The 20663-nt window shown below is 41.5% G+C and overlaps 1 protein-coding gene across 2 annotated transcripts in view; it reads right to left on the reverse strand.

The window, feature by feature from the left end:
• Nucleotides 1–20663, reverse strand: part of stk32a (serine/threonine kinase 32A) — a 35845-nt gene extending 15182 nt beyond the window's left edge. The window contains exons 1-4 of one of the 2 annotated variants that reach the window (XM_017491829.3): nt 17299–20655; nt 15662–15717; nt 15188–15339; nt 6950–7123 (exon numbers count right to left, since the gene is read on the reverse strand). In XM_017491829.3, coding sequence (XP_017347318.1) covers nt 6950–7123; nt 15188–15339; nt 15662–15717; nt 17299–17350 — 434 coding nt within the window. In that variant the 5' untranslated portion in view covers nt 17351–20655. Of the gene's footprint in view, nt 1–6949; nt 7124–15187; nt 15340–15661; nt 15718–17298 lie in introns of both variants that reach the window. The other variant, XM_017491831.3, reaches the window with a different exon arrangement.

A 20663-nucleotide genomic window follows, 5' to 3' on the forward strand; every position in this document is an offset into this window, starting at 1 on the left:
TATCAGATTTAAGCGTGTTAATGTTAATATAAACCTGCAATGTGCAGCAAAATGAATCTGACCAATCAGAGTCCAGATTTCGACAACGCTGTGAGGTAAAAATAGATAAATTGTTGATTCGCAAAGCACAGACTTCCATTTTAAGTGAATTTGTAGTAAGCTTTCTATTTCTCGATTAATCAAACGTAGTAGATAGAGTTATGGTTTGAAAAAAAAAACAGAAAAAAACCCAAGCGTAATTATATCCAGAAATTTTCTTTACTGCGTTGTGTGCTCGGGGTCCTCGTCTTCTCAGTCAGCGAGTCGTTCGAGTACTTTATTGATTGCAGAATGGCGTGAACACTGAAGGGCTGAAAGGGAACACTTATGCTGTCCAAATTCATCTCCGAGCTGGACGTTTTCCAACACAGGCACTTTCAGCTTTGATTAGGATCTGGTGAAGAGAGCTGTTTGAAATATGAATGTGATATCGGGTGAGGGTGGGGAAAGTGCTCCGTCCTCCTGAAGGCATGACGTAAACCCAGCTGAGTAATGCACTGGGAACACCGTTATTTCCTCAGCGCCGCTGTCTGAAGAAGCCAAAACACTCGCCACTATTGCTTTGTGCGTTTTCGGATACGGCCTTTTCATAATCAGTATGTTAATGTAGTGTTTGTGTGGACAGACTTCTCATCTGGCTCGGGTTTAAAAAAAAAGAAATAATTTGTCTCTACTGTGCTTTTTATTCCTCTCCTCTTTCCGCCTCATTTACCTTTTTCAGTCTCTTTATCGTTTTTCGATTTGTTGTTTTCCGTGTCTGGAATAAACCACAACACACACTGATTAATGGTGACACACACACACACACACACGCTCTTTATGGCTTTGTGGTGATTTCTCAAAATGATGGCAATAAATATAATAACAGAAATGAAGTGCTTTCTCACATTTCAACCTGTCCTGAAAAACTGAGATCCATAAAAAGGTCTTCATCATCGGGGGAAAAATTACAAGAGCACCAGAGATAATCGGATTAGATAATCTATGTCTATAATTTTGTTATTCAGAGGCGGAGTGACGCAGTCGGCTGCTCACATGAATCCACCAACAATCATGCAAGAAGAAAAAATGTGTTCCTTTCAGACCTGTGCTGAATTCTATAACGTGATAAAGTGCGTTCTTTGGGTCAGATTATATGATGAAGATCCTCTAACGACAAAACAATTTCCTGCTTATGTCATCGATGACCTGGAAGTTAGTTTGTGCAGAAAACGGACTCGCATAAACACACACGTTCTTCACAGTGAGCTTGAGGTAATAAGGAGTTTTTTTTTGTTCATACGGATACTGATACTGATAACCAAGGTACTGCCCCCCTGCCGATAACCCATCAATCAACTTTAACATTGATACTGAATGAAAACATAACACTCAAAGTAAAATATCGCTGAACTTTATTACAAAAATAAACAGTACTGACTATGCTGTGAAAATGTATTGTACTATGAAATAAATATATACATATTCATATATATTATGTATTAATAAATTAACTATTAATAAATTTTAAAGTGAATAAAAGATATACGTCCAAAATGAATCAAAAACAACTTCAAATAACATGACAAAATTAGTCAGTAAGAGTTTTTATTTCACCTCTAGAGGTCACTCAAGCGGGAAAAACTATAGCTGTGGATTTTTTTTTTTTTCCTGAGTTCCAGCTATATTATCAGTGGTGATTAATCGGCAAAAGCAATCAATCAGTCGGCCTCTAACTCCATCGTCACCCCCATATTTGTAGCTAAAGACTGACAGGAAGACAGAACTTGGGTCACAGAACTCAGACAGGTCACAGAGTCATGGTATACATTCTAAGACGCTGATCTCAACTCATCCGCTGATCTCAACCGGAGAATTCCTTTAACGCCGTGTGGTTTTTGTCTGTAACATCAATTTCGGCATGAAAATCGTATAGTGTAAAACAGGGGTAAAGTCTCAACGAGACATGTCGGAGTATTTATTTCTAATAACCAAAGTCATTATTGAAATATTTTGTTATTCAGACTCAATTAGCCTCAATTAATCCGCAGGACTAAAGATTTCAATTCAAGATCAGTTAAAGATTTCAATACGCATTACGTGTCATAATTATGAGATCTGCACACTTTAAAAGGCCGAATTTAAGACATGATCTCCTGAGCATGACACTTGCCAAGCCAAGTGTGAGGAAGAAAAGTGGTTTTGTAATTCTAAAATAAGTTTTAGACTAAATGATTTCGTTTGACATCAGGAGGAGAAGAAACCAGTTTCACATGAAACACTTTAGTTATTAAGAGGGCAGTGACGAGCCATGACCCACTGCTGATGAATAAAATAGCACGACAGGTGATAGCATCAGGACACACACACACACACACACATACGCACTGCCCATCTTGCTCTCGTCTCTATTCCGCCTGTGTGAACCTGATACAGCGCTCTTCTCTCGCTCCACCGATCCGACAACCAATTACCTGCTTCTAATGACCTCATTACATCACGGATCCTGATCATAGATGATACCTAATACACACCTGATACATACACACATGCACACGCTACACACTTCTGTTACACACCACATACGCTGAGAGAAAGGGAACAGATGGAGTGTGACACCCAACCCTCTCTGATACAGGTGTGTTTTCTCACAGAGAAGAAGGAGGACCGCTTGACTACGCCAGCTTGACGTTGTACAAGTTTCAGCACGACGCTGCTGTCACAGACAAAAATCGTAGTCTTGCTCACATCAGCGGCCGGTTTAGCGTGGTGGATGACAACATTGTGTCAGTGTGAGAAATTTCTGATCAGGATCTCAGCGTGTGAGCGCTGCTGCGACACTCGTATAAAATCCAGCAACGTGTTTTCTCCCGGAATAACACTGACATGGTTACAGCGACAGCTCACTTCCTGCACGAGCCCAGACGGTGCTGATTGTAGGCAGAATGATGTACGTGGCACTACACCAAGCTTTATCTTCCAGCTCCTCTGTCCCTGTTTAACTGCTCCACGTCCTCACATGAGGGTCAGACAGCATTGTTTTAAGGCTTTTGTACCCTCATCCCCTGAGCAGCTCTGCCAAGATTCTGAAAAAGGAAAAATCTAGAAAATCTAGAAATGTGACAAGGCTAAAAGCCGTCCTTATTAAAGGCATAATGAACATGAGACAGTGCTGATTCTCACAGCAACTCCTTTCCTCCTGAGAAGCAGCTTCATCATTATACACAGTTATGGGAAGCGTGTGGGGTGTGAAAATATACTGTCTGTCTGTCTGTCTGTATGTCTGCATGTCTGCATGTCTGTGTGTTAGCTACTTATCAATTTATCTATCTATCTATCTATCTATCTATTTATCTATCTATCTATCTGTCTGTCTGTCTCTCTGTCTGTCTGTCTGTATGTCTGCCAATTTAACTGCTTGTCTGTTGGCTAGTTATCTGGTTAGCTATCTTTCTTTCTACCTGTCTGTCTGTCTATCTATCTATCTATCTATCTATCTATCTATCTATCTAACTGTCTGTCTGTCTGTCTTATCTAACTGTTGGCTACTATCTGTTTATCTACCTTTCTATCTGTCTGTCTACCTGTTTATTTGTCTGTCTGTTGGCTAGTTATCTGGTTAACTACCTTTATTTCTACCTGTCTGTCTGTCTGCTTGTCAGTTTACGCTCACTTAAACTGTCAAATAAATCTAAAAGAGAAACTCGTAAAGTCAACTCAAACACCTAAAGTAAACTAAATCAATCTGCCTGCCTGTCTATCTCTCTATGTCTGTTTGACTATCTGTCTGTCTAACCCTCCCCCGTCTGTCTATCCCCTTGTGTTTCTGTCCCGTTATATAATACCTGTCTGGTGTTTCTGAACTCAGAGAGATGAGGAGGTCAAACTGCTGCTGTGTTACAGAAAAACAAAACTTCGGATTAAACTGGAGATGGGGCTTGTGGTTTGATTTCTCATGATTCTGCATAACTGAAGCGTTCCCTTGTGATGGGAGAGTGAAGCACACACACACACACACACACACAGATACACACTGAAACGTGATCTCCCCCCGCCTGTGTTTCCGTTTCCCCAGTGAGGAAAAGGAGCGGCTCGAAGCAGCTGGGCTTCTTTCACATGTCATTACTTTAACCCTCTTCTTTTATTCCATTTTTAATAAGAGATGGGCAAATGTGGAGCGAATTTGGAACAAAAAAAAGTGATGAAAAATTCTGTTTGTGAATGTAAAAAGAGAAATGTGATGTCAGTGACATCACTTATTCCCACCTCCTGATCCCTGAGCACTGCGAGGGCTTTGGGGCTCGAATCCCACCTGGATTATTTACACTGAGAGGACGGAAACACAGACGGGACGATTTTACAATAAACGTTTCTATAAAATCTACAGCTTCATTACAGAGTCGTTGCAAATTCATTTCTAATTTCTAACTTCTCGCTAACTACAGTTCTAAGATGAATTGTCGACATCTTATCTTCATTAGTGTTCATTTCTGTCTAATAAATTGATCTCAGAGTATTACTGCACGGCAATTCATAATGCAACAGCAAGCAGTTTTTTCAGGTGTAATTATTTACACGAGTGTTTGCTACAGGAACCTGGTTCTGATGTGGATGGTGCTTAGCCATGCTCTTGTGCCAGTGCTTTTCTTTCAGCCCACATGCTGTTTTGTATTTATTTGAAGAGCTGAAGATTGCATTAATATAGCAGCGGTCTTGTGTTAATAATTAAACAAACACACAAGGTGTTTTATCCCTTATTAATAAACACTACACAAATTTCAGCATTTAGAAGCGACACAATGTAAAGAAACATAAACCTGTAACCGAAACGTAAGTAATAAACACTCTATGTGTGTGTGATGAAGCCGAGTTACTGCTTCCACTCTGAAGTTGATTATTTTCTATAACGTCCCAACGTGTTTTATTCCTCTTACACCACAGCAAAGATAATGTATTAGATCGAGCGCATTAATATAAACCTGTGATTTGCAGCTGCGCTACTGTCAGAGCTGCTGTTATAGACAATTAATCAACATCTTCTGACCAATCACAATCCAGAATTTGACAGCGCTGTGGGATAAATACGGTATATATAATAGTCTTATAAAGGTTTATACACTAGCTGCCATTAAACAATTATATATCTTGCAAGAATTTAGCATTCAAGCTTAATACAGTAAAGTGGAAATAAATTCTGAAAACACACAGACACACACACACACACAGATATACGGATATCACGTCCAAAGGTCCTCGGTACGTCCCTGAGAAGCTCAGGCTTTGCCATTATCTGGTGAGAATTTCCATGCAGTATATTTACATACAGATGATGTGAGAATGACAGGGTCACATTTCAATCTTTCCCTTCCGCCAATTCTAATCAACTGTGGAAACTTTCATTATTTTAAAATCAGAATCCATATCAGCACCTGCAATACCGCACTAATGCCAACACATCTGTACACTTTCACAATTTCACTGTCTTCCATCAATGCAAATGACTTCAGAAATGAGAGATGGAAACACCTCAGTTCATTTTTTTCCCTTTTTTTGGGGGGGGGAAGTGTATCCAACATTGCCTCAGAGGGTGAAAGGTTATTTATTTGCTAGCTTGATGGATGTACTTCAGCTGAGACATAATATACTCTCAGTGTCAGTCGTTTTTGGGGGTTTCTCTCGACTGAAGATATTCTAAAAATCATTGTGTAAAATGATTGACTGGAATTAATCGAATTCCAAATGACTCATTGCTGCATTGTTGTGCATCTGTATAGTTTTTGTGTGACTGAATGACTGTCTGACTGATTGACTGGCTGAATCTCTGACTGACTGAATCACTGACTGAATCACTGACTGACTGAATCACTGACTGACTGAATCACTGATTGAATCACTGACTGACCGACTAAATCACTGACTGACTGAATAACTGATTGAATCACTGAGTGACTGACTGAATCACTAACTGACTGAGTCACTGACTGACTGAATGTCTAACTGAGTCACTGCCTGACTGAATAACTGATTGAATCACTGAGTGACCGACTGAATCACTAACTGACTGATTCACTGACTGACTGAATGTCTAACTGAGTCACTGAATGACTGACTGAATCACTAACTGACTGACTGAATCCCTGACTGACTGAGTCACTGAATCATTGAGTGACTGAATCACTGAGTCGCTGAATACCTGACTGACTGAATGACTGACTGACTGAGTCACTGATTGACCAAATCACTGAATCAGTGAGTGACTGAATCACTGACTGAATCATGGAGTCACCGACTGAATGACTGACTGAATCACTGACTGATTGAATGACTGACTGAATCACTGCCTGACTGAATGACTGACTGACTGACTGAATCACTAACTGACTGACTGAATCATTGACTGGCTGAGTCACTGACTGACTGAGTCACTGATTGACTGAATCACTGAATCACTGACTGAATCATGGAGTCACTGACTGATTGAATGACTGACTGAATCACTAAACAACTGAATCACTGACTGAATTACCGAGTCACTGACTGACTGAGCGACTGACTGAATAACTGACTGTCGCATTAACTGACTGAATCACTGACTGAATCACTGAGTCACTGACTGACTGAGTGACTGACTGAATAACTGACTGAATCACTGACTGACTGAATCACTGAGTCACTGATTGACTGAGTCACTGATTGACTGAGTCACTGACTAACTGAATCATAGTTGAAATATGACTGTGTTAGAGTTGTTTGCGAATATAGGTGGCGGTGTATAAGTTTAGCTGCGGGTAAGTTAGCTGAAATTGTGTTGTTTTATGTTGATGTATATCTGGCTTCAACTACAGTAACCTATTTAAAGGTTTGTAGGTGTAAACATGATGACACAGTGTAGATTATGACACATATACAGGTGGATGTTAATGAGCTTTACCTGTGTATGATGTGTTTGTTGCGCAGGTAGTTCAGTGCCAAGGCGAGTTCGCAGATGTAAAGTTTCACAGTGCTCTCGGAAAAATGTACATTCTGTTGAAGATGATAGCGCAGGTCTCCTCCTAACAGAAGATCAACCACCATGAACATGTCCTCCTCATCCTGAAAAGAGTACCTGATTTACAGACAAAGAAAGAACAAAAAAGAGCAATTCTTATCCCCTGCTTGCATTCACTACTTACCAGGCAGTCTCATTAGAGGTAAAACCAATATAGTGTAAACATGAGCTGCGCAGATAAGACTCCGACCCGAGCAAAACAGAAAGGATAAACATTGATCGCTTCACACTTGGGGGGTTTTTTTAGATGCGAAATGAAATTTGACTCCTTAACCTGGTGGCTTAGTGGTTAGCACGTTCGCCTCACACCTCCAGGGTCCGAGGTTCGATTCCTGCCGGGGCCATGTGTGTGCGGAGTCTGCATGTTCTCCCCGTGCTGCGGGGGTTTCCTCCGGGTACTCTGGTTTCCTCCCCCAGTCCAAAGTCATGCATGGTAGGCTGATTGGTGTGTCTAAAGTGTCCGTAGTGTATGAATGGGTGTGTGTGTGTATGTGATTGTGCCCTGCGGTGGACTGGCACCTTGTCCGGGGTGTACCCTGCCTTGTGCCTGATGCTCCCTGGGATTGGCTCCAGGTTCCCCCACGACCCTGAAGAAGGAGTAAGCGGTAGAAGATGGATGTATGGATGGATGGAACATTCTTCTCTCCTTACACTTGGATCAGTAAACGAAGAAAGAAATCTTTAATGTGTGAGCTACGATCTAGAGTTCCTGTGTTCCTAGGATTGTCACAGGAGTCCTAGGATTGTCCCAGGATTGAAGAGTTCCTCCCCCTTCCACTGCCACCCACCAAAGATTCCAGAGATTCATTTCCACTATTCCAAGCTTCCAGTTTTCCAAACCCACCACAATTCCAGAGATTCATTTCCAATATCCCAACGTTCCAGTTTTACAAACTCACCATGATTCCAAAGATTCATTTCCAATATCCCAACGTACCAGTGTTCCAAAGCCACCATGATTCCAGAGATTCATTTCCAATATCCCAAGCTTCCAGTGTTCCAAAGCCACCATGATTCCAGAGATTAATTTACAGTATCCCAAGCTTCCAGTTTTCCAAACCCACCATGATTCCAGAGATTCATTTCCAATATCCCAATGTTCCAGTTTTCCAAACCCACCACAATTCCAGAGATTCATTTCCAATATTCCAATGATTGGACCTGCTAACATGTTTCTCTTGTTGAGTCCATCCAAGCCATTTAAATGGGATCAATAAAAATCAGTTTAGCTGTGCTTTTAAATGGCTCAGCTTCGCTGAAAGTTCTTGCTATGATTAATTGAGGGCATGTTTGAGTTTACACAGTGGGCTGCAGTAAAGCATTCGCCTCGGATTAATGCTGTCGGTGTGTTCTTTTGATTCATGTATTCACCTAAATACTGTGCCTTTGGTTATATTATATATATAATATATAGCTACTTTACTTTTACCTTGGTTTTATTGCTAATAATAATCATAAAAATTTTCATAATTAGAAGAATAACAAAAAATTTATTTTATTATTATTGCAGTTGTTGTTGCTGTTATTAGACAGAGAGAGACAAATGGAGATCAGGCTCTTCTGGGAACATAACAAGTGTGGTGTCATAGGTTCAAGGTTTCAAGGGGGAAAACCCCTGTTTTTATTTTGTTTACTGCGATTGGGGTGAATCCCGAGGTAATTTCCCCTCCATGACGTTTCGGGTAATTAGGAAACAGGTTGCAAGTCTGTACAGGGTCTGATGGATCCACCATTAATTACTCTTATTTTTTTATTCTCAATCTTCTCAATCAAACAGTCACAATGCTGCATTATAGAAATCTGTGTCGAGGCCAGTAATGAGTCAGCCAAGGCGACAGCAGAGAGGAAATGATTCCTCATTTGGAACAAACGTTCCTCCTCTGGTCAGCAGTCTGTGTTTAATATGGAGATGGAACGGTTGTGCATTAGTACATCACCATCGAGAGCCAAACATAACCCGGGTTATAATATGATTTTACAGCTTTTAAAAACAAAACAAGGACTAATGTCATGTCACGGTAATGACATCATGATTAAATTTCTGCTGCTCACTCCAAAATCATCTCGTTATTTGAAATTCACTTGGGGAAAAAAAGAGAAAAGAGCTCCAAGAATAAATGGGGGAAATGAAAGGGAATATCCAGTGTATTATAAATATTAATAAACAAAAATGTCTGAGAAACAGAGTGTACGGTGACATCTTAGAGAGAGAGAGACAGAGAGAGAAAGAGAGAGACAGAGAGAGAAAGAGAGAGAGAGAAAGAGAGAAAGGGAAACATGGGAAAACAATTACTATCACGTCTCTGCTTCAATCCTACCGGCACCTCACACACTCTCTCTGACCCTGTGAGATCGAGCAGAGTGTGTGTGTGTGTATGTGTGTGTGTGTGAGAGAGAGAGAGAGAGAGAGAGATTATTTCTCATGGAGGAAAAGAAATGTCATGGGTTTTACGAGCACCACATTCACATGTGCGTGTAAACAGCATACCTTATATTGGATTTAAACTGTTCACATGGATTTGATCCCAATAATCATGTAAGGAGAAAGAAAAAAGTTCACCGTTACATCATCACATCCACAGTTTTATCTGTCTGTATCTATTCTCACTAATTCTATCATCTACAGATGAATGATGCTTGAAGACGACACCAAAGTGACCTCATCGGTACAGTAAACGTCATATAAATATAAGCGTGAGAATAAATTGTTTAGTGCTTCTGACAGGTTGCTCCGACTCACTCGCAGGCGTTTTTATTATTTATTGCTGGCAGTGAAGTAACCCAGTTTGGTCTACAGAAGCTAACGAGATGACAGGAACACTACGATCACACACATCTCAGTCTGAATGTCATGATTCCCCCTTGAAGCAGCGTGCTCCAAGCGCGAATGCGCGAGCACCTGCTTTTCCGTTGTTGACTGTAATGACATCTGGACACGTGTGTTTTGTTTATGTTTCTGTCTCCTCCCTGTTCTGTCATTGGCTGTTATTTCACGTGGGTCTGAATTGCTCACAGCTGCTACCGGTTTAGACGCTGATTATGTCCGCATATATACCACGCGCCTCCCAGCACACAAGGCGGAAGATTAAATGTTTATAGTTAGTTTAGCCCGTGTCATGGTCATGGTCATGGTCAGTTCGCGCTGGATTATCCGCTTCCAGTCCCTCGTCATAGTTTGTTTCTTGTTTTGTTTATCGACCTAGATTCCTGCCTTGCCCCGTGTATGCCTGTTTGCCAATCGCCTGACCTCTTGCATGTTTGTGGATTACGTTTTGGATCACATTTTGGATTTGTCTGCCTGTCTGTCTTTCAAATAAACAACTGTTCATCTAGCACTTGCATCCGTCCTATCTCTGCTCCGTCACGATTTGTGACAGAATCTTCCGACAAAGCATGGATGCAGCAGGAGAACGGAGGAGACGCAGAACCCGGAAGTCGACGCCAACCGTCCCCGCTATGGACTCCGTCCACTTCCCACAATGGACATTTATGGAGCTTCCTGATCCATTTGACGGATTTTTCGGTGCCCCTGAATATTTTCTGGTAGACTGTCAATACTATTTCGCCAGCCTGTTAGACCCTAAGCCAGAGGAGAAGCAATGGCTTCGATTCATGTGGTCCCGGTTCTTTGGACCGGCCCGTCAATGGGTGCAGCTCAAACTGGATAAGCACTGTAGGAACCTGGACGGTGTAGAACAGTTTGTGGGGGAATTCATGGTGCGATTCGGGAGTCCGGAGGCGAAGGACGAGCTAGAACAACTTCTCAGGGGGGTAAGTCTGGCAGGCGAACCTGCCCTGCCGTTTACCTACTACTACAGGCAACTTCATGCAGAGCTCAACTCTGAAATTCAAGTCAAGTCTCAAGTCCCTGAGATCCAGGTCAAGCCCCCAGTCCCTGAGATCCAGGTCAAGCCCCCAGTCCCTGAGATCCAGGTCAAGCCTCCAGTCCCTGAGATCCAGGTCAAGCCCCCAGTCCCTGAGATCCAGGTCAAGCCCCCAGTCCCTGAGATCCAGGTCAAGCCTCCAGTCCCTGAGATCCAGGTCAAGCCTCCAGTCCCTGAGATCCAGGTCAAGCCTCCAGTCCCTGAAGCCCAGGTCAAGCCTCCAGTCCCTGAAGCCCAGGTCAAGCCTCCAGGCTCTGAAGCCCAAGTCAAGCCTCCAGGCTCTGAAGCCCAAGCCAAGCCTCCAGGCTCTGAAGCCGAAGTCAAGCCTCCAGGCTCTGAAGCCGAAGTCAAGCCTCCAGGCTCTGACGTCCAAGCCAAGCCTCCAGGCTCTGACATCCAAGCCAAGCCTCCAGGCTCTGACGTCCAAGCCAAGCCTCCAGGCTCTGACGTCCAAGTCAAGCCTCACGTCCCTGAGGTCCAAGTCAAGCCTCATGTCCCTGAGCTCACGTTCAAGCCTGCTGATCCAGTTGACCAAGCTCTGCTCACGCCACAGGCTGCTGACACGCCCCGCCAAGCTCTGCTCACGCCACAGACTGCTGACACGCCCTGCCAAGCTCTGCGCACGCCACAGTCTGCTGACACGCCCCGCCAAGCTCTGCGCACGCCACAGTCTGCTGATCCAGTTGACCAAGCTCTGCTAATATCTCAGCCTAATGACCGAATGCTGCTCACGCCCAAGTCTACCGACCCGGTCGCCCCAGTTCAGCCCACGGCCAAGACTACTGACATGCACAGCCAAGTTCTGCTCGTGCCCCAGTCTGCTGACACGCACAGCCAAGTTCGGCTCACGCCCCAGTCTGCTGACACGGCCAGCCAAGCTCCGCCTGCGCCCCAGTCTGCTGACATGGCCAGTCAAGCTCCGCCCGCGCCCGAGTCTGCTGACACGGCCAGCCAAGCTCCGCCCGCGCCCGAGTCTGCTGACACGGCCAGCCAAGCTCCGCCCGCGCCCGAGTCTGCTGACATGGCCAGCCAAGCTCCGCCTGCGCAACGAGTCTGCTGACACGGCCAGCCAAGCTCCGCCCATGCCCAAGGTTCACCTGGTGACCTCAGAGCCTCAGCCTCCCTGTTCAGCTGTGGACGTCGCTCAGCCTCCCTGTTCAGCTGTGGACGTCGCTCAGCCTCCCTGTTCAGCTGAGGACGTCGCTCAGCCTCCCTGTTCAGCTGAGGACGTCGCTCAGCCTCCCTGTTCAGCTGAGGACGTCGCTCAGCCCGCCTGTTCAGCTGAGGTCGTCGCTCAGCCCGCCTGTTCAGCTGAGGTCGTCGCTCAGCCCGCCTGTTCAGCTGAGGTCATCGCTCAGCCCGCCTGTTCAGCTGAGGTCGTCGCTCAGCCCGCCTGTTCAGCTGAGGATGTCGTTCAGCCCGCCTGCCCTGCTGTGGTCGTCGCTCTGCCTTCATGCTCCGCCGAGGACTTCGCTCAGCCTGCCTGCCCGGCTGTGGACGTCGCTCTGCCTTCATGCTCCGCCGAGGACGTCGCTCTGCCTTCATGCTCCGCCGAGGACTTTGCTCAGCCCGCCTGCCCTGCTGTGGTCGTCGCTTTGCCTTCATGCTCCGCCGAGGACTTTGCACAGCCTGCCTGCCCGGCTGTGGATGTCGCTCTGCTTCCCTGCTACGCCGAGGACGTCGCTCCGCTTCCCTGCGCTGCCAAGAACACCGTGCACTTTCCTGGCTCTGCTTGGGACATTCAGCCCAGGGGGCCGGGGCCGCCAATGAAGTGGGATGACTCATGGCACTCCGGGGTGAGTGCCTTTGGGGGGGGGTTCTGTCATGATTCCCCCTTGAAGCAGCGTGCTCCGAGCGCAAATGCGCGAGCACCTGCTTTTCCGTTGTTGACTGTAATGACATCTGGACACGTGTGTTTTGTTTATGTTTCTGTCTCCTCCCTGTTCTGTCATTGGCTGGGATTTCACGTGGGTCTGAATTGCTCTCAGCTGCTAGCGGTTTAGACGCTGATTATGTCCGCATATATACCACGCGCCTCCCAGCACACAAGGCGGAAGATTAAATGTTTATAGTTAGTTTAGCCCGTGTCATAGTCATAGTCACGGTCCATGTTTAGAGTTAGTTCGCGCTGGATTATCCGCTTCCAGTCCCTCGTCATAGTTTGTTTCTTGTTTTGTTTATCGACCTAGATTCCTGCCTTGCCCCGTGTATGCCTGTTTGCCAATCGCCTGACCTCTTGCATGTTTGTGGATTACGTTTTGGATCACATTTTGGATTTGTCTGCCTGTCTGTCTTTCAAATAAACAACTGTTCATCCAGCACTTGCATCCGTCCTATCTCTGCTCCGTCACGATTCGTGACACTGAAGATGTTCTGTCAGTCCTCCTGAAAATTCCAAATGACGATAACAACGACAATGACAACGTACACATCAATTAAACACATGGAGTTGTAAAGAGACTGAATCCCACCGCATCAATATTTATCAGAACTGGACCATGTGCAAAATATCAGACATTGTTTTTTTTTTTTTTTTTTATACATGTAATATGCTCTCTAATATGTTCTTGAGGGCATATAAGAGGACGGGGAGGTGCGTCGGCACACACTGAGGGTGTAAAATCGATGCTGATTAGTGGATTGGCACTTTACCTGAGACAGAGATTTGCTGAGTTCAGTTGGAGCAGGATGATGGATGACACTTCTGAGCCCAAATTCAAACTCATGCTGGAAAACCTGCTTATCTAAAGAAGGAGATTTCCTTCCCCAAGCTAATATCACACAAATCAACCTGCGGACACACAGCTCAACAGCCTCTGAGCAGCACAATTCTTGACCAAATAGGATTTTTATTTAGCTTTGGAATATTTATTAAAGTTTTACATTACTGTAACAGAGTGTAGAGTATATATTTATACCGCAAATGGCTAATAGTAATAGCTAACTAGCATACAAAGTCAATAATATCAGAGTGGAGTGTGTGAGATCACAGCAGGTCCTCCCAAAGTTCAAAAGAAACCAGAAATATTTTTGCCCTGATGTAATTATATTATAGGATGTGTGTCAGTTGGTATAATTTTTATAATTACAAAGGTGCCGATCTTAATAAATCCCGAATAAACCCACACTAATTAAACTTAAGTCTTAATAAAAGAAATATAAAGAAAGCCGTGTCATGTAAGAGGTCTATAAAGGAGTTAATGGCACCTTTTTCCAGACAGTTAACTCATATAAAAATGTCAAATATTAATTTCTGATATTTTGATGTTTTATTACCATGTACATATACCTTGTGCCGTCTGGGGTGGGCAACGTTTTGTCTACAAAATGTATTTAAAGGAAAAGGAGGACGAATATAAGAAAATCTGTAGAAAACTGTGATTCAGTACAAGAGATTAACATCTAACCTTCTAATTCCAATCACAGCTTGCAGTCATTATAAATAAAATACACATGATACCTGTGATAGCTCAGAAAAGTGTTGTGCGACATCATTTATAATGATGCTGAAGTTATATCGATATATTGTAGTGCTACCATCCATGCTAGCTTTCAAGGCATCCTGCTACTTATAAAGAGCGAAACTAGAAACTGACTCCTAATATATATCAATATAAATGTATATATTATCGTGATATATCGCCAGTGCCGTGATGGTGAACCGAAGCCATGTGAGTTCATTAGAACATCTTGTGCTGCTAAGTGCATTAGCATCGACAGATCTTTCTTATACATTAGGCTGGAAAGCTCCTTCCTGTTCAACTAAAGAGGCCATTTTTCTCCGCTTGCCCAGACGATTCTGCTTATTGTCCTTAAACCCGTAATTGAAAGACCGACATCAATCAAGCGCGAGTGATTTAGACATTGCACTAGCGCAGCAAAGAATGATGTGCTGCTCTCCTCTCCATAGCTGTAAAACTCTCCATTGGGTTTTAACGACTTTGCTGGCTTTTTTTTTTTTTTTTTTTTTTTAAGTGAGGCTTCTGAATAAAGTCCAGACTCATCGCATAGCAATTCAAAGAAAGAAGGTTAAGCTATAAACATAAATCACAGCTACAAAAAAGACTGAAGGCCTGTGCTTTTTATATAATCTGATCTGTTGAATTTTCTTATTTTGTTCAACACGTGTACATGTTTTTATTCAATAAGAACGCACCGTTTGGGTTTGTATCCTGTATCCTGTACGTGAGGCGTGTGATGAAGCTCTGAGTTTAAAAAGCATTGAAGTAGTACTCACCAGAAGTTCACGAGGAATGGATGCTCCAGGTTCTGCATGATCTGAAGCTCTTTGAAGACGTTTCGCACTTCGTTTCGCTCCACACACTTGAGCTTGTTCATGTACTTCATGGCGTACATCTTCTTAGTGTCCTTTTTCTGCACGATACACACCTGAAAAACCAAAAAAAAAGCAGCTCTGCGTTCTAAATATGATTTCTAAAAACTATCGGTCAGGTTCGTTAGAGCACATAAAGTCACTTCGAGCGTTACAGCAAAACCGAATGAATTTCTGATCGGTGTTCGTCTTTACACGGTGATAATCAAGATGTTTCGATATAGTGGAAACGTGGTAGAAATGAACAGGTCCAGTTCTTTTTGAGTCTGATAATCATAATTAAATTCCCATTTTTATGTGTTAATGTACAGTCAGAATGTTCAGGCCAGGATGGATACATAAAGATAAACCAGACGTAATCCACACAAGAAGTCTTACCTTTCCAAAGCTGCCCTTTCCAATAGCTCTCAGTATCTGGAAGTGGTCAAAGTTGACTGCAAAGAAGAATTTAGAAAAAGATTTCTGTATGGTGAACACACACACACACACACACACACACACACACACACACCATATTTTCATATTTTAATGTTTTCTTATCATTTCCTTGTGAGCTATCTTTGTATATATTCCACAGCACTGCTGAGTTCTGGATTGTGATTGGTCAGAAGGTGTTGATTAGTTTTCTATAACAGCAGCTCTGACAGTAGCGCAGCTTTATATTATCACGCTCTTTCTGATACGTTATCGTTTCTATTGCAACAGCTCATTCACAGGGACGTGTACTGCAGATGCTCAATGTAAACGGATTTAGAAAATGCGTCACGGTTGATATGGTGAAGTTGAACCTTTTTTATTTATATGTTTTATTTACACTGTATATATAGTTTATGAGTTTATACTACTAGTGATGTCTTGCCATTAAGAACCTGTGATAGATATACTTTTATTTATTGTCTACAGAACATAATCGGAACGTTAAATAAGCAGCTTTGTATAATTGTTATTAAAAAAACAGAAAAAGATATTGTGATACTAAGATATCTCAGAAAAGTATTATTATTCTGTCATAATGGATCACGATTTCAATAGTATATCATCATATCACCCAGCTTAACTAATAATACATTGCTTTATATTTTATATATGTATAAAATTATACATGTACCCTAAACTTATTGGAGTGATTAAAACATTTTTTTAAATGTTAGCTGAACTATTTGTTAAGGTTAAACACGCTACTGTTTAATCAGCTTTATTTCATTCATTCATTCATTCATTCATTTATTTATTTATTTATTTATTTATCCTTTATTTAACCAGGAAGATCCTATCCAAACCATTGTGTGAGTTTCACATGGAGATAACCACAAAAAACAATACTCATAGAAAACAATTAGTAAGAGTAAAATCAAGAAAAACACTTACAAGACGTTTAAAAGTACTCAGAGGTGGAAATATCTCTAGTTTAACCACATTTGGAAGTGTTATTGAGTTCATCTACTTTTTGGCAAATGTACAGTTTAAATCAGTGATAAATTTCGATTTTTTTTTTTGGATGTGAATTTATTTCTGAACGCTTTCGATTACAGAAGCTGTCGGTATAAACCAGCTGGAAAACTCAGCACTCTTCCAAACCCAGCTGTTATGACAGCTCAATTACTGAAAAAGACTTAAAGTGCTGAATTTCCTCTTTACAGTAAATCCATATTTTTCATATTCTTTTGGATTTATAGTTTGCTGTTTAATGGAGTTTTTTTGTTTTGTTTTGTTTTGTTTTACATTTATTTTGTATTTATTGAATTGCTGGGACTAACAGGCACCGAGGCCACGCCTCTTTAAGAAAGACACTGTAGAAACACAACAATTAATTTTCCAAACAAGGATTAACAAAAATCCATTTCCATAAATTTTGTCTTTAAAAAAAAAATCCTATCTGTGAGCCATCCAGTGTACAAGCCAATGCACACAGTCCAGAGTAAATAAGTTGAATAAATGGAATAAATATAATAAAGGATTAATAAATGGATTATAATGAATTCATTATAAGAGAATTAAATCATAAAAATGCTCACCGTCTTCATTGTGTTGGCTATCAGCGGATCTGCTGGACGATCCGAGTCCCATCGCTCTTGCTCACAGAAACATGAGGAGTGCTGGAAGAACAGAAAAAACCCCCCACACACTCTCTCACTCTCTCTCTCTCTCTCTCTCTCTCTCACACACACACACACACACACAAACACAGAGAGAGAGAGAGAGAGAAAGAGAGAGAGAGCGTGATGATGATGATGAGAGCCAGATGCTCCTCCCCCACACACAGACACACGCACCTAGTAATTCAGGAGGATTTCCACCAATCCTTAGCATCCCTAGTATCCCTCTTTGAGACGACTCTTTAAGGAATCATTTCAAGTCATTTCTGAAAAACTGTTAGTATTGTTGTTGTCATTGTTTATTTAATAATGCAACTGTGACCATAGTTGGTTTATTAGAGATGTGAATATATGAATAAATGGGTAAAAGTACAGAAATCTTCTTCATATTCTTCCTTAATAAAACTAAAAACAAATATTCACAAATGCTTACTGTATTTGAAAACTGCTTTTTCCTTTATTTACACAGACTTAATAACAAACATAATGCAAAGTATCATAGAGTAAGAGTAAGGTTTCATTGACCAGAAAGTCAACAACTGTGTCAATTTAAGCAATGAGTCGTTTGGGAGTCAAAAGAGTCGTCTCGTATTGGTGAATTGAGCCGAGTGATCCGACTCGCTAAAAAAATAAAGAACAGGAAATTTCACAAAATGCACAAAGTGAAACATGAAAATACTCGGGATTATAACAGCCAAACAGTAATTAATCTGATGGAGGTGGAGGGTGTTCTGATGATAAGAATACAGATTCTTTTCAGTGAGTCAGATCATTTGGCTCAGCTCACTATAAAGATCTGAATCTTTCCACTCCCAAACGGCTCACTGCCATTTTTTTCTAGACCTGACAAAGTTCACAATATTTGATCAGTGATTATCCATCTTTGTCTCACTATACCTAGTGTTATTTAATGAAATGTTACTTTACCTTATAATTAATTCAACCTCATGACTTTTTTTGCACTACATATGCGAGTTCACCAGAAGAGTTGACTCAAAGAACCGAGTTTTAATCTGTCGGTGAAATCATCTTGATTGATACATTATTTTAATAATTAGAAGGAAACTATAACATATTACATAAAAGCTTGTAGATCGATAAAGTGATTTAAAAAAAAAAGCTAATGGTAATAAGGAAAAAATGGTAAAAGTATACCGGTGGATTGTGGCTAAAAAACCGCCATATTTAAGTTGTTCCCATTTAAATAAATAAATAAATAAATAGATAAAATAATGATTTTATAATAATTGCACGTATATACTTCTACACGGACAGGTTGTGTGTGTTACTCCATAATGAAGCCTCAGGTATGAGTTAATTAGACATAAAACTCACATAAACATAATATTTGTATTATATTCGGACCTGCGACAGTTGTGGCGGGTTGCCAGATTTAAATATAGTTCCCCTTCTAATTGCAGTTAAAATCCTGCGCAATTCATTATAAAATCAGACAGGGTTGCCAGGTTGTGGAAAATGTGTGACAAAATTAGGTGCCTGTGTATCTTTAAAAATGTATTTTAGGAATAAAACAGTGTGTTTGTGCGTTATGGTAAAACACTGAGAGACAGAGTGGTGTGATGAAACTGAGTTACTATTTTCCTATAACAGCACATCCCCAAATGATTTTTTGCTCTTATACCTCAGCAATTTTCCAACTTTTACAAATGTAAAAGTTATTAAAGAACATGTCATACTATGTATAAATTTATAGTTATATGAGTGCTACAGAAAGTTAGTGTTACGAGTGTTCTCACTTTCGTTACAGCAGCTATAAACAGTCGTCCTTCACCAGCCCTCTCTTCATTCGCTCTCTCAAAGTTAATAAGACAAAAATTCTCAGCTTGTCATATGACCAAGAAACCACAAAAAGAAGCATAAACTCCTCTTCCATGACAATGTCTGAAAACTTCAAGTTACAGCTTTACCTCCGACTGTTACAAAGCGCTGACACTGGAGACTCCTTCCATGAATGTTAAAGAAACATATTTCTCCTTACAGAATGCTTCAACCTATTGATTACACAAGCAATTTGTTTATCAGCGGAGTGCCCGACGTACACGTTCCTGTGAATAAGCTGTTACTGTAGAAACAATAACCTATTAGAATGAGTGCATTAAATATAAATAAACCTATGATTTGAAGTACAGCTGGAACTACTGGAGCTGCTGTTATAGAAAATTGATCGACACCTTCCGACCAATCAGAATCCAACACTGTGGTATAATTAGTCATAATTTATATTGACCCATATTCATGTTGACATTCTGGCAATGTATGACTGAATAGGATGCAAAGTGACCACAAAAATAATTGGTCACCTGGGTTATTTCTCTTTTATTTGGGAATTTAGGAAAGTTACAGGCTTTATAATGCAATGAGTGCCGTTTAAAACATTTGTCTAGGTATAATCTAATCTGATCCAATATGGCAACCTTGAGACTGCACACTGTTACTAAATTACATCTGATGTGAATTAAACACAGCTCATAGTGATAAGTACGGCCTGGATGTAAGGTGATTTAATTCTAATCTGGCAACACTGTGCGCATCGGAGTACGTGATTGGCCCATAAACTCAACACATCAGCTCGTGCAACCTTTAATCGGACATTTAATTGCAGTGCATTAATTATTATTACCATCAGTTAATTAGGCTGCGTCGGATATTTATATAACTGAGAATAAATAGAAACATATGTGCAAAATAAATAATATGATCAAATCTGTAATAAAAGACAAAGTTTTTTTCCTTTTCTGCATAAAGTCAGAACTTGTTTTACTGTGCAGGCAAGACCGACTTGATTTATAACTTACACCAGATACGTCATAAATTATTTTTAGAGAAGGTGTAAATATCACAGCGGTGTAAAACTCATCAGTGTTTATTGGGTGAGAAGCTCAGTCCAGAGAGGAAGCAGGTTAAAATAAAGTGTCTCAGTGAAAGCCGCAGTGCTGAAGCTGAGGACAGTCAATGACAGAGCCGAGATCATTCCTAAACACAATTAAACCCGAGAAACCTCACACATCACACAACTCACCTCGGATCTCAGAGATGATGATGATGGTGATGATGGAGGAGGAGGAAGAGGAGAAAAGATGCTGAGAAGAAAGATGAAATGCTCCTCAGTGACTCCTCGGATTTTACCAAGTGTTCGTACAAAAAATAAAAATGCTCAGGGTTGCCAGATTGGAGCGACTGTAAGCTTTACAACACACTAACCTGCATACCAATTCTGTTTTTATTTTTATTTTTTGAGAGCGAGCGAGCGAGCGAGAGAGAGA

Source organism: Ictalurus punctatus, chromosome 18 (assembly GCF_001660625.3).
Source record: "Ictalurus punctatus breed USDA103 chromosome 18, Coco_2.0, whole genome shotgun sequence".
NCBI classification, from domain to species: Eukaryota; Metazoa; Chordata; class Actinopteri; order Siluriformes; family Ictaluridae; genus Ictalurus; species Ictalurus punctatus.